The following is a 12,274-nucleotide window of genomic DNA, read 5'->3' as shown; positions in this document are numbered from 1 at the left end:
GCACCCGCGGTGAGAGGCCCGCTGCCTGCGCGTCCCCGGAGCGCGTCGTCCACGGAGCCCGTTCCTGCGGCGCCTGCACAAATATTAACTCTGGCCCGAGCGCAGGCAGTTCCTGTCCCACGGCTGGATCCACGCTTGGGGCGGAGGCAAGGCAAATAGCCAACGCCCGACACCGCCAGCCACCTGTCCCGGAGCTCCAGACTACTTTTGGCTTAGCGCCGGCCACAGCGCTATCAAGACCACCTCGCCCCGCCTTGTCCACCACCGGGCGCCCGCCGAGCCCTGAGCAGCAGGACACCGCCCACCTGCACCCACCCAGCTCACCGCTGCGACAGGCTCCCGCACGCAATGCAACCCAGAGGTCCTACCGTTCACCAGTCTCGACCCCACCCAGGCTCAGCAAAGTGATGCCAACGTGCACATGCGGAGGAGTGGCCCCCACGCAGGGATGGTCCCGTTCCCATGGTGGATGGGGCCTGGGTTGGAGACAGGCCTTGGGATGCAGGGAGATAGCACACCCCAGGCAGGAGAGGCGTGCCTGCCCCACCCCTCCCCCCAGGACTCTCCTGGACCGTCAGAAAAACAGACCAGTGCAGTGGGGCAGGGGTATCAGCCCAAGTCCTCCTGTTAAACCCAGCGCCCTTCGGAGTTGCCAGTTTCAGGTCCTGTTGTAGGGGCTTTCCAAAGCAGGGTGTAGGGAGGAGCTGGGCTGACCAGCTGTGGTAGAGAAGGTGGAAACATTATGGGTTTGGTTTCCTGCCCTGGGGCAGAGGAACAGGGGAACCTGGTGTGGGGCCTGGGTGCCCTGCTTTGATGAGACCCATATGCGTGTGCACCCTCCATGATGCAGCCTTGAGGGGTGTGAGAGCCTGCAGGGAGGACAGTGCACAACCACTAAATACACTTTAATTCCCCTCCCCCAGCTGCCCTCAGCCCTACTCAGGTGGCAGGGGCGGGGGTGGCGGCGGCTCCTCTGGAGAAGCCTCCATGGGAATGGCCACAAGGCTCTGATCCTCTAGTGGTGGCATCATGGAGACCTCCAGGTCAGCGTCCATTAGCTGGGACTCCACATATACCGGGTGCAGGTCCACGCGATTTTCCTGGACCCCAAAATTCTCCACCAACCTGCATGACAGGGGCCAGGTCAGCACAAGCTGGTGAAGTCCTGATCCTCCAGGGCAGGCCAGTGTCTGGGACAGTGCAGTCCCACAAAGGGCCTCCCCTGGGACGGCACCCCTCCTCCTCCAGGGACTCCCTTGGGATAGCTTCCCGCGCCAAGGGCCTCCCCTAAGACAGCACGCCCCGCCCCAGGACCTCCCTTGAGACAGCGCACCCCCCACCCCGAGGGCCTTCCTGGTGCTCACCTGTTGTCCACTAGTCTCGGGCATGTTTCACTAAGGGGATGAAGGCCGACATGAGTCCTGGAACAGTGTTGGGCCCCCGAACCTCCCCCAACACACGCCTAGGAAACACTATTCCTACCCCAGGTGACAGCCCACCCAGGGGGTAAAGGCCCCGCTTGCAAGACCGCGGGCCCAGGGCAGGCAGCCTAGCCTCACTCCCATCCACTCCCGGCCCCGGGGTTCACGCACCCCTTGGCCCGCAAGACACCAACTGCCACGATGACAAGGGCACAGAAGCAGCTGGCACTGACACCCGCCAGCACCACAAGGAGGGCGATGAGGGCCTCGCGGCTGAGGCCAAGGCTGCATTCACAGTAGGTTCCAGCTGCAGAGACAGGGCCACATAGCCACGGGGCCGATCACCTGCCTGTGGAGGGCCCCCAGGTCTGCCCCTGCCCTGGTGGCCACCAGAAGGACACCAGAGCTCCCACCTTGCCTGGGAAAGGGGAGCCCTGGCTGGGAGCGGGGTGCGGGGGCAGGAGGAGGCACCTGTAGCAGGGATGAGCAGAAGAGACAGACATGTGAGGCCCAGGGGGCCGCCACGCAGGCAGGACGCAGGCTGGGGACCAGGGGCCATGTCCAGCCCTGGCCCCACTGCACACCTCTGACGGAACTATTGGAAGGCGCTGACTTCACAGTGGGACTGTGAGGTGGGGGTGGGGGGCCTCACGGTGCCAGTGTGTCATTTGCCCTTGGGCACCGCGATTCAGGGAGCCACTGACAAAAGCAGCCCTGGGAATGGGACAGGTAGGGTGGACAGAGGCCTGAGAGAACGGCCAGCTCAGGCCAGTTCTGAGGCAGAGGCAGCAATGGGGCTGGCCTGGTCTTACGGGCAGTCCTTCACAGTGGTTTCACCGTGTTCGCCAGGATGATCTCGATCTCCTGACCTCATGATCTGCCCGCCTCGGCCTCCCACAGTGCTGGGATTATAGGTGTGAGCCACCACACCCGGCCAAGTCCTTCACAGTGAAAGGGGGTGGGCAGCACTCCAGGCCCTGATGTGGGTGCAGTGGCCTGGCAACCTTAGGGGGTGGGCGGTAGGCAGCCTCGGCCTCAGCTCCCTCCCAGCATAAGGACTGCGGCAGCTCAGCGTGTGGGCTGGGCCCCAGCGGGCTGCAGGTCACCTTCCTCCAGGGCCGGGGCAGGAAGTGGCCAAGGAAGGCTAAGCGGGTGGGCTTGCACTCAGCCTCCCTCCCCACTGCTTCTGGGAGGGTCTGGTTCATGCCCTGGCAAAGCTCAGGTCAGAAGGGCTGCTGGCACACAAGGGAATCCCCCATCAACCTGGAAAGGTCTGGCAGACACTGGCCACCCCTATCTGAGCAGGACCCCAAGCCTTGCCTCCCGGACATCCCCCATCCAAGGCTCCAGACTAAAGGTGTCACTGAAGTTGGAGCCCCAGGGGCTGTTCCCTCTGCAGAAAAGGCAAGCGTTGCCCAAGGAAGTTGACCACAGGCCAGCATGGCCAGGGTTAATTTCAGCCTCCTTCCTGAACCTGCTGTTCCAGGCTGGGAGAGAGGCCCCTGCCCTCCCGGCCTCCCCTCCTCTGAACCTGCCAAGCAAACCGCCAGGCAGAAGGAAACACCTGCCCCACAGCCAACCAAGGCCAGGCCTCCTGCCAGCTCAGGACCCATGGGGCGCGCAGGGCGGGGGCAGGGCAGGCACAGCCTGGCCCCAGTGGCCCTGGTCACCAGGGATCCCCTTGCCTGTTGACAGACACTCTCCTGCTGGAGTCCTCGGACCTCTGACTTGTTGAGTGACACCGTGACCTGACATGCACCTTTCACCCTTGTCTTCAGGACACATCCAGCGATGGAATTCACAGACACAGAACAAAAGGTGTGCCAGAGCCAGGCTGGCAGTGACACCGGACAGGCCAGCCCAACAGGTTTGTATCCTGCTTAAGACAATGGCACACCCAGCCTGGGGCCAGGTGGTGGCCATGATCAGCGGGATCCAGGCAAGGCTACCGCCTGAGGGGAGACAGTGGGCGTCAGAGCAATCGGGAGCCCCCCACACCAGAATTCAGTAGAGGGGTCCCTCTTCATGACAGCAGCACAGACAGCCTTGGAGTGAAGTGGAGCAGGTGGCAGGGCCCAGGGCTAGAGGGGAGATGCCACACGGGCAGAAGCCGCCCTCCTTGGCAGGGCAGAGGCCTGATGGCCAGAGGCTGTGCATCTGACACCTGCCTAATCCCAACTACTTCCTCCTTCAAGCCCCGAGGCAAACAGAGTTCTCCAGAGTCAGGAGGGTGCAGGCATGTCCACGGAGCAGGCCGGCTCAAACAGGCCAGATCTGGAGAGGTGGGAGGGTGCTGGGCGGCGGCTGCAGGAGCCCAGGACAGTGGACATGTGGGAACCAGCAAGGGTCTTGGGGACAGCGGCGGGAGCACTGAAGCCAGGCGCAGCTCACAGCCTGGGAAGGTGCTGCAGCAGGAGCGGGACTCGAGGCACCAGTTCAAAGGGCCTTTGTCCCCTGGGAGGACGGCACCATCGGGGTGGAACATGTCCGGCCTGGAAACGGCACCTCTGGGAGAGAGGCCCAGGTTTTAGCAGCAGAAGAGCCCAGAGCTGGACCCTAGGGCCCTTGTTCAGCTTTGTGGCGTCTCCCTCTCCCAGTGCCAGCCTCTGAGACAGGCCCTGGGCAGCCTGCACACACATGACCACACATGTGGGGGACATGGAGGCGACCTGCCTTTCTGAGGCACACCTGTGAGGCTGAGCTCTGCGGCCACCCTGCCCAAGTGTGGAGCAGGGGACAAGTGCCCAGTCCCTCTGGCCACCAGGGCAGAGCCTTGAGTAGAGCCTTGAGCAGAGCCTTGCTGCCGGAGATGAGGCGTGTTGGCCAAGAGGTCATTCGCCAGCCTAAGCAATTCCAACCGAACCCATGCAACATCCCAGCCTCGCTGGAAACCTCCTGGCCTGGCACGTGGGGGTGACCCCAGGGCTCCTTTCAAAGGCCAGAGGCACAGGGATGGAGCTGGAGGTCTGGCAGGTAGCAGCAAGCCCTAGGACGTGGCTGCCTGAGCCATGGCCCAGGTGTGACGTGGGCCTTCACGCGCGGCTTCCTGAGCACCCGGGAGGGGGCAGCCTGGGAAGCTCTCAGGAGGCTGATTCCTGAGCACCCCGGGCGGGGGCGGCCCGGGAAGCTCTCAAGAGGCGGATTCCCAGTGCAGATGTGTAGGCCTGGGTGGTCCCTCGCCTGCTGCTGAGGAACAGGCCCTGCCAGGCTGGGAGAGGCCCAGGATAGAGGGGCATCTGGGGGGCCCTACAAAGCCACCAGGATAGAAAAAGATGACCTGACTTGTTTTAATCTGCACACTGTGGGGGTGGGAGGGGCGTGCCCCTGAGCAGTGCATTCTGGGATACAGGCGGGCAGGGGCTGGCATGGGAGGACGAGAGCACCTGCAGGGCAGCGCCTGGCGGGCAGGCGGGCGGGTGCATCAGCTGCAGTTCTTGGGCAGGCGGTAGACACCAGCCGAGTAGACAAGCTGCTGGTCCCGCACCTTCTTCTGCAGGTAGCCCTGCAGCTCCTGCAGGTCAATCTCGGCCAGCGCAGGCCCGGTCACCACAAACATGCGGAGCATATTGTAGATACGATCCAGCGAGAGGCTCTCCAGGTTGGTCAGCATGGCCTGGATGTATGTCCAGAAGAGCTGCGGACACAGGCCAGCCCCCATCAGGCACCCGCAGGCCTTCCCCACCACCCCCCATGGGCCCGCACACGCACCAGCAGCTCCTCTTCCTTCTGGTCAGCCTGGGAGGCCATGCCGGAGTCGCTCTCATCGTCACTGTCCAGGAGCACCATGTTGTCCCGGTCCTGAGGCCGCTCCTCCTCAATGACAGAGAAGGTGCCAGGGGGCTCCTCGCGCAGCACGCCCTGCTGCAGCCACACAGACATCCGCCGCCGCAGGAGTGCCACGGGCATCTTCACTGCCTTGCTCAGTTCCTCCAGGGTCCAGCTGGCTGCGTGCAGAGTGACCGGGACACTGGGCAGACTGGGCACAGCCTGCACCTCCCCTGCCTCCTGTCAGCCCAGAGGTCAGGGGGCTCCCAGACCACCCTGCCTTGCCCGTGGGAAAGGAAGGGTGCTGCCTGCTGGCGCAGCTGCCCCAAACCACACCCTCACTGGGGAACAGTCCCTCACCCACAGCTGGGCCGTGTGGCCGGGGCAGATTAGCTAGGGGCTGGTGGGCTCACCTTGGTCCTGAAAATACAGCAAGATCACCGCCTGTACTGGGGTGACCGCCACAGACAGCGTGCGGTCAGCCAGCTCCACGTCCATGGTCACCAGGCCCAGGGTGTGCTTCCAACTGAGGGTCCGCATGGCCTAAGGAGGGCTAGGGTCAGCTTGGGCAGCTCAGCTGCAGGGGGCTCAGGCCCATGGGCTCTGCCACCTGGTAGCAGGTGAGAAAGGGGCTCCCAAAGCCAACCTGCCCCACCCCACTCTGCCAGGCAGGTGAGCAGCGAGAGCACAGGACTGGATGGGGTCCCTACCTGCTCAGCCACTGTGAAATGGCAATGGGGCCAGCGTCATAAGGTGTGCCCCGAAAAGGCTACATCTGCTTCTTAACCCCCAGTGCTTGGAAATGCGGCTGTATTTACAACAGGGTTGATGCAGATATAACTGAGGTCACACTGGAGTGGGGTGCGCCCTAATCCAAACGACCGGGGTCCTTCTAAGCAAAGGAAAGATGGGAAGACGCAGGCAGGCGGGGAGGCAGCCACACGAAGACAGACGCCACCTGGAGCAATGCGGCCGCAAGCCAAGAAACACCAAGGGCTGCGGCAAACACCAGAAACTGGGGGGCAACGGAGGTCTCTAAGAGGTTTCAGAGGGAACAGGGCCCTGCCAATACCTTCATCTTGGACTTCCAGCCTCCAGAACTGAGACAATCTATTTCTGTTTTAAGCCACCCAGTTTGTGACACTTTGTTACAGCAGCCACAAGAAATGAACAGATTTTGGTACCAGGAAGGGCGCTGTGGAAACCGAACACCGAGAACTGTGGCAGCAGCTTTGGAAGTGGGTGATGGGGAGAGGCTGGAAGAACTATGGTGAGGGCCTGCGCGACTGTTGGTAGAAAGGCGTGACGACAAGCCTGGAAACGGCCAGGAGAAGAGAGCTGCCGTCGTCTTGTAGAACACACACAGCATCACAGACTGGATACCAGCAGCAATGCCGACCCAACAGGTGCTTCCAGTGAGGTCTCAGGTGGCAATGACTGTGCTACTGGGAACCAGAGGAGGCAGCAGAGAGCTTGGCTGGCTGGTGCTCTACTGTTGGGTGCATGGTGGGGCCTACAGCTGATGAGCCTGGACACTCAGCTGAGGAGATTTCCAAGCAGCGTGGAAAGTGCCACCTGGCTTCTCCTTGCTACTTACAGCAGAATACAAGAGGGAAACCATCAGTGAGGCAGGAACCATTAAGCAAAAAGGCACCAGCCCTTGGGGATCTGAAAAATGCTGTATGCAGGCAGCTGAGACGTGGCCAAGGGTGTGGTTGGACCAGGGGTTGCTAGAGATGAGATGTGACCTGTGCATCCAACTAACCATCTCAGCAGCAGACAGGGACGGGTGGGGCCTCCGGGAAAGGGCTGTGGACCCACCTGTCTGAGGATTTGGACACTGGTGAGCTGCATGATAAGCCGACAAGGTGTGTGAGAATTTTGTACCATCTGAAGTGCTGCCAGGCTGGACTGAAAGGAAGGCAGGCTCCAAGAGCAGAGCCACAGAGGCCAAGGCCGAAGCTGACGAGGTGGGGCTGCCCCTGCAGGCCGAGGACGGAGCAGGGAGCCAAAGAGGATGCGCAGGCCTGGAAGTCAACTGAAATTTCAGCTGCTGGGTTTGAACTCACTTGGGACCTGCCAACCTTTTTCCTCCCAGTTTTCCCTTTTGGGGTGGGAATGTCTATGCTTGTCTTACGGTGGAACTTTTGAAACAGATCATCTGTTGCCTGATTTCAGTGTCCCAGCTGGAGAGGAGTGAAGCACACTCCAAGCCTCACCCGCACCTCGTTTACGTGGTATTTACATGCTGAGATGTGGAACTTTGTGTGGACGATATTTAGATGGGATTTTTGGACTTGGAGTTGATGCTGAAATGGTGAAGATTTTGGGGGCTATTGGGGTTGTCACTTGCACGCTGGAGGGACCCGCCATGGGGCAGAGTGTTATGCACTGAATTGTGCCCCTCGAAGAAAGACACACGAACCCCTAACTCCCAGTGCCCCTGATGGGATCTTATGTGGAAATATGGTCATTAAAGATATAATTAAAATGACATCACCCTGGAATAGAGTGAGTGTCCTTCTAAGAGGGAGACAGGAACAGAGACACGGGGGAACATCACGGGCGACACGGCCGAGACCAGAGCAAGGCAGCCACAGGCCCAGGAGCTCCTGGAGCTCCCAGAAGCTGGAAGAGGGGAGGAGGCAGCTTCCCCTAGAGCCATCGGGGGCCCTGCTGGCCTGTAAGATGATACGTTTCTTCTAAGCCCCTGGTTTGTGGTACTTTGTGCCGGTGGCACCGGGGCACTGACACACCTGCTCTGTGGGCCAAGGGCTCCTGTGTCCTTTCAGGATCCGGCAGCTCTTAACAGAAACAACCCTCTCTTTACGGACAGAAAATGGAGGAAGAGTCAGTGGCTTGCCTTGGTCCTAGCTCTGGCTCCAAGGCCGTGACCTCCACAAACGCCACTGGTCAGCCTGCAGCAGGACGGACGCAAGGGCTCAGAAGCAGCCGGCTCGGGTAGACGCTACGGGCTGCATGGCCAGCCAGGTGTCAAGCAAGGTCCCTCGGCCAGGAGCTCTGCTGGTGGGACCCCTCAGCACAGCCCCAGGGCCTTCCTGAGCTACTCCTGTGTCCCACTGAGGTTAAGACAAAGGGCACTGGAGTGTGGCTGTCCCAGCACTTCAGGCCTGAGCAATGGGCAGTGGCTGAGCCATGCCTGGGACCCGAGGCGGGACCCTGGAGGGAGGCCAGTGGGACCTTGCCTGGAAGCGGCATTGGAGAGCCTGAGGCAGCCAGAAGGGGCAGGGGAAAGGGACCGAGCATGCAGCCCGGCCACACGGATGATGTGTACCAGAATGCAGCGGGGCACGGTGCCCGCAGGCTCCAGAGATGCCAGGCTGTAGCACAGGCCACAGCTGGAGGTGCGGGGATTGCCAGGGCCCTCCTTTCAACTGGAAGCAGGCGCAAGCCACCCAGACCCCCTCCAGGGCCCTCCTTTCCACCAAGAGCAGGCAGGAGCCACACGGACCCTCCACAAGCTGCAAGGGACACCTGGACTCTTCCAGAGCCAAGCTGAGGCCTGGAGGGAGGCAGCAGGCACTCGCCACCGTGGTCAGCAGCCCGGCCCTACCAGAGCCCCTTAGCCTCCCGCCCTGGGCGCCTCTGCCTGGCCTCCCCTTGTCTGTCTCTGGAAGGAAGTGCACCCCTTGGTACTGCCCTGCCCTCCCCTAGGAGTAAGTTCCCTTGGCCAGTCAACACAGCAAGGCCCCCTTACTTGCAAAAGAAAAAAAGAACACACATCTAAGTCCAGCCTTCTTGACAGCAGGCCTGGAGAAGCTGCGGACCCTCCCTTGAACTCAGCCCCACCTGCCAGCCTCCTGGCGGCTCTGTCCTAAGACTGTTCCTCCGGCCCTGGCTGAGGCTGGACCATCCCCCTCCTGGGGCTCCTGGGGCTCCTGGGGTTGGGGTCTGCAGCCTGGATACCGGCTGTGCCCCAGGACCCTCTCCTCACATTTCCCCCGCTGGGGTGCCCGGCTCCCCCCAGTCCTGAGCACTTGCTGGGCATACTGCAGGCCTCACAGGCCCCACACATCAGACTGAAAGCCCTGGAACCTGCCTGTGATGGCTATCCTAACCCTTCCTCCCCCAGCCGACACATCTCACCTGACTATGAGCTCAGGGAAACAACCTCCAAGCCTGGTCCCATCCCTCGGGCTCTGGACGCCTGTCCTGGGACTGCTGGGATCGGCAGTGCTGCCAGGGCATGTGAGCCAAACGTGGCCAACGCCATCACTCTGGGCACACTGTCCCCGTGTGCCAGTGACCTCCACTCCCCAGGGCACATCTGCTTCCCTCCTATTCCCACCACAGACCCACAGCCCCAGTCCTCAAGCACCGCTGGAGGCTGCAAAGGTAGTTCTCGAGGGAACAGACCTGGAGAAGGGGGCAGGGCTGCAGCCCTGGGAGTCAGGTGTGCTCGGGAGCGCTGCCCTGGGCAGAGGGCAACCCTGGCTCCCCGGCTGCCTCCCTGCAGTGACACAAGGCACCCCAAGCCCCGGTTCTGACAGGCAAAGGGCAGATGGTGAAAGAAGAGGAAACGCTCAGAGGGTGGAGCCTGCTGCGGCCACAGGGGTCCCCGTAAAGCAGTCAAGAGACCTGGGCCCAGCACAGCCGGCCCAAGCTCCTGTGGCCACGGGGACTCTCGCTCACAGGCGCACAGGGTTGCTGGGAGGAAGGCGGATAGAGTGTGGGCCAGACCCACTCCCTCTCCTGCAGGGGTGACTGCGAGACGGGACCAACCCAGAGACACTCGGGTGACAATGGGGCGGCCACAGGTATCAGGCTGCTGGGAGCCCCGCAGCGCAGGATGGGGGTGCCGAGGGCCCACGGGGCGGCCTGGCATGGAGGTACCTTGAGCTGCTCGTACTTCTTGCAGTAAGCCTCCAGGGCTGCCCTGATGTCCTCGGGGACCTCGAGCTTCTCGTCCTTGAAGGGTGGCCAGAACTCACTGGACAGGATGACAGCGTAGACCCCAAACGGTGGCTGCTCCTCCGCCGGCCGCTTCTCGTCCTCCTCCCGGATGTTGGCGTTGATGCGGCGGGAGTCCGCCATGTCCTGAGGAGGAGCCAGTGTCATGGGGGACCTGTGGGGCGGCCGGGCAGTGGGCGGGGCTGGGACCCACCTTCAGCATGACCTCGCAGAAGTGCATTGGGGCCTCGCCAAAGCGCAGCTTCAGCAGCTCCACGTTGCGGATCTCCCTGGAAAGATGAGCGTCTGGGCAGGGTGTTGCGGTGAGCCCCAGCCCCAAGGAGCACCTGTAGCAGGGCACAGGGGTGCCCCCCAGGCAGAGCAGGGGTCCTTTGTGGGCACCCCGATGGCTAGCACACCTCCAGCCAGGAGTGGGGGCGGAAGCACAGCTCCAACCAGGCCCCAGGCACGGGATCAGGGCCCTGTCCCGACAGAGGCTTGGCAAAGGCCCTGGTACCCCTGGAGATGACCGGCACCTCGTGGGCCTCACCGCTCAGGGCTGAAGCTGAACTGGTGCAGCAGGCGGTCGGCCAGCAGCGAGCGGTACTCGTTGATGAAGAGGTCTTTGCTGCCGTAGATGCTGACCAGCAGGCTGATGATGTCTGATGAGCGCCTCTTGGAGCTCGACTTCCCTGGCACGGTGGGGGCAGGGGTGTCACCTGACAGGCACCGGGGCAAGGACAGGGCCACCCCCCTCCCAACCCGCCCAGCCAGACGGCACAGCCTGGCAGGGCTCTTCCTGAAGGCCCTCAAGGCTGGGAGCAGCCCAGCGCCTCCCGGGAGACCTGGAGTCAGGTCCTGTAGCAAAGGCTTCAATCCCCAGCCCCTCCCACCTCACAGGGACCTCCCGGGACCCCCATGCAGGCTTAGGGGACAAGCCAAAGGTCCTGGGGTTTTCCTCTGAGACTAAAGATGTGTTGAAGACTTACCATCTGTGCCAGGGCAGGGGCCAGGCCTGGGACCCACAGCCCTCAGAGCCCTCGCAGACGAGGGCCAGGCACAGATGGGCTCTGAGCAGGAGCTGGCACCCTCACAGGACTCTGAGGCCAAATCAGTATGGGGCTCAGGGGCCACCCACATCTTCACTCCTCTGCCAGGTGCAGTGGCAGGGCAGGAACACCCCACAGCTCGCAAGCAGTGTGAGGCAGGGCATCCCCCACGGCCAGTGACTAGCCACGGAGGAACACAGCCCATCACGGGCTTGCCCAGGCCGGCGGCGGGGGTGGAGCACTGCCCTGACCTTTGACACCCTCAAGCCTCTGGGACACTGGCCACACCTGACGCAGCCAAGCTCTGTGACAGAGATGAGTCCAGAGCAGACGGCCTGGCTGAAGCCCCCACCCCGCTGCTGAAAGGGGCTGTGCGGGGCTGACCTGGATCGGCATCCACGGGGTCCGGGACCCAGTCCTCCGGCTCGCCCGAGTCATCCTCACTGTCCTGGCCTGTCTCTAGGCTTGCAGGGTCGGTCTTGGACAGCTCAACAGCCAGGTCCCCTGTCCCGTCCGAGTCCCCGGTCAGCCCGGCCACGATCTGCCGCACCGTGTCCTCCCGTGTCCTGCCGACGTGAGTGCTGCTGTGGCCCACAGTGTGGACACCCTGCGTGCACCTCCCACCACTCACCCCAGCCCTGGCCCCATCTAGGCCAGCACCACTGACCCTGCCTCTACACTCAGTGTGACAGGCTGTGTATTAAAGACAGGCCCGTCAGACTCCTTAAAAACAAACAAACCTAACACTACACGGGAACAGCAGGAGCTGCGAGCGCACTCCCAGCACTTAGGGACACTGAGCCAGGAAGACTTAGGCCCAGGTGTCCGAGGCTGCAGGGAGATAGGATTCTGCCTCCACACTCCAACACAGCAAGAGCCTGTCTCAGAAAAAAAAAAAAAGCCAGGTGGGGTGGCTCACGCCTGTAATCCAGCACTTTGGGAGGCCGAGGCGGGCAGATCAGGAAGTCAGGAGATCGAGACTATCCTGGCTAACACAGTGAAACCCCATCTCTACTAAAACTACAAAAAAAAATTAGCTGGGCGTCGTGGCGGGCGCCTGTAGTCCCAGCTACTGCAGAGGCTGAGGCAGGAGAATGGCGTGAACCCAGGAGGCAGAGCTTGCAGTGA

The 12,274-nt window shown here is 62.2% G+C and overlaps 2 protein-coding genes across 2 annotated transcripts in view; both read right to left on the bottom strand.

Annotated features, from left to right (window-relative positions):
* Positions 1-891: 891 nt before the first annotated feature.
* On the bottom strand, positions 892-1,993 carry TMEM210 (transmembrane protein 210). The gene is made up of 4 exons (XM_011957258.1): positions 1,893-1,993; positions 1,593-1,728; positions 1,365-1,394; positions 892-1,125 (listed from the first exon to the last, which is right to left on the bottom strand). The coding sequence occupies exons 1-4, from the start codon at positions 1,978-1,980 to the stop codon at positions 936-938; spliced, it is 444 nt and encodes a 147-aa protein (XP_011812648.1). The 5' UTR covers positions 1,981-1,993; the 3' UTR covers positions 892-935.
* A 2,699-nt stretch (positions 1,994-4,692) lies between these two features.
* Positions 4,693-12,274, bottom strand: part of ANAPC2 (anaphase promoting complex subunit 2) — a 14,061-nt gene continuing 6,479 nt past the window's right edge. The window contains exons 7-13 of the mRNA XM_011957256.1: positions 11,531-11,712; positions 10,648-10,789; positions 10,312-10,387; positions 10,041-10,244; positions 5,600-5,729; positions 5,130-5,365; positions 4,693-5,055 (exon numbers count right to left, since the gene is read on the bottom strand). Of these exons, the coding sequence (XP_011812646.1) occupies positions 4,843-5,055; positions 5,130-5,365; positions 5,600-5,729; positions 10,041-10,244; positions 10,312-10,387; positions 10,648-10,789; positions 11,531-11,712 (1,183 nt within the window). The 3' untranslated portion in view covers positions 4,693-4,842. The remainder of the gene's footprint in view (positions 5,056-5,129; positions 5,366-5,599; positions 5,730-10,040; positions 10,245-10,311; positions 10,388-10,647; positions 10,790-11,530; positions 11,713-12,274) is intronic.

This window comes from Colobus angolensis, unplaced genomic scaffold (assembly GCF_000951035.1).
Source record: "Colobus angolensis palliatus isolate OR3802 unplaced genomic scaffold, Cang.pa_1.0 Scaffold44, whole genome shotgun sequence".
In the NCBI taxonomy this organism is placed as follows: domain Eukaryota; kingdom Metazoa; phylum Chordata; class Mammalia; order Primates; family Cercopithecidae; genus Colobus; species Colobus angolensis.
Note: the sequence above shows the minus strand (reverse complement) of the source record. Positions and strands in the feature narration are given on the sequence as shown.

Bases quoted from the DNA above. Each gene is read 5' to 3' on its own strand.
- TMEM210 (XM_011957258.1), bottom strand. From the start codon at position 1,980: ATGGCCCCTGGTCCCCAGCCTGCGTCCTGCCTGCGTGGCGGCCCCCTG. The intron at 1,729-1,892 runs GTGCCTCCTCCT...CTGTCTCTGCAG, and splicing joins TCTGCTCATCCCTGCTACAG to CTGGAACCTACTGTGAATGC. The intron at 1,126-1,364 runs GTGAGCACCAGG...CCTGTCATGCAG, and splicing joins CCGAGACTAGTGGACAACAG to GTTGGTGGAGAATTTTGGGG.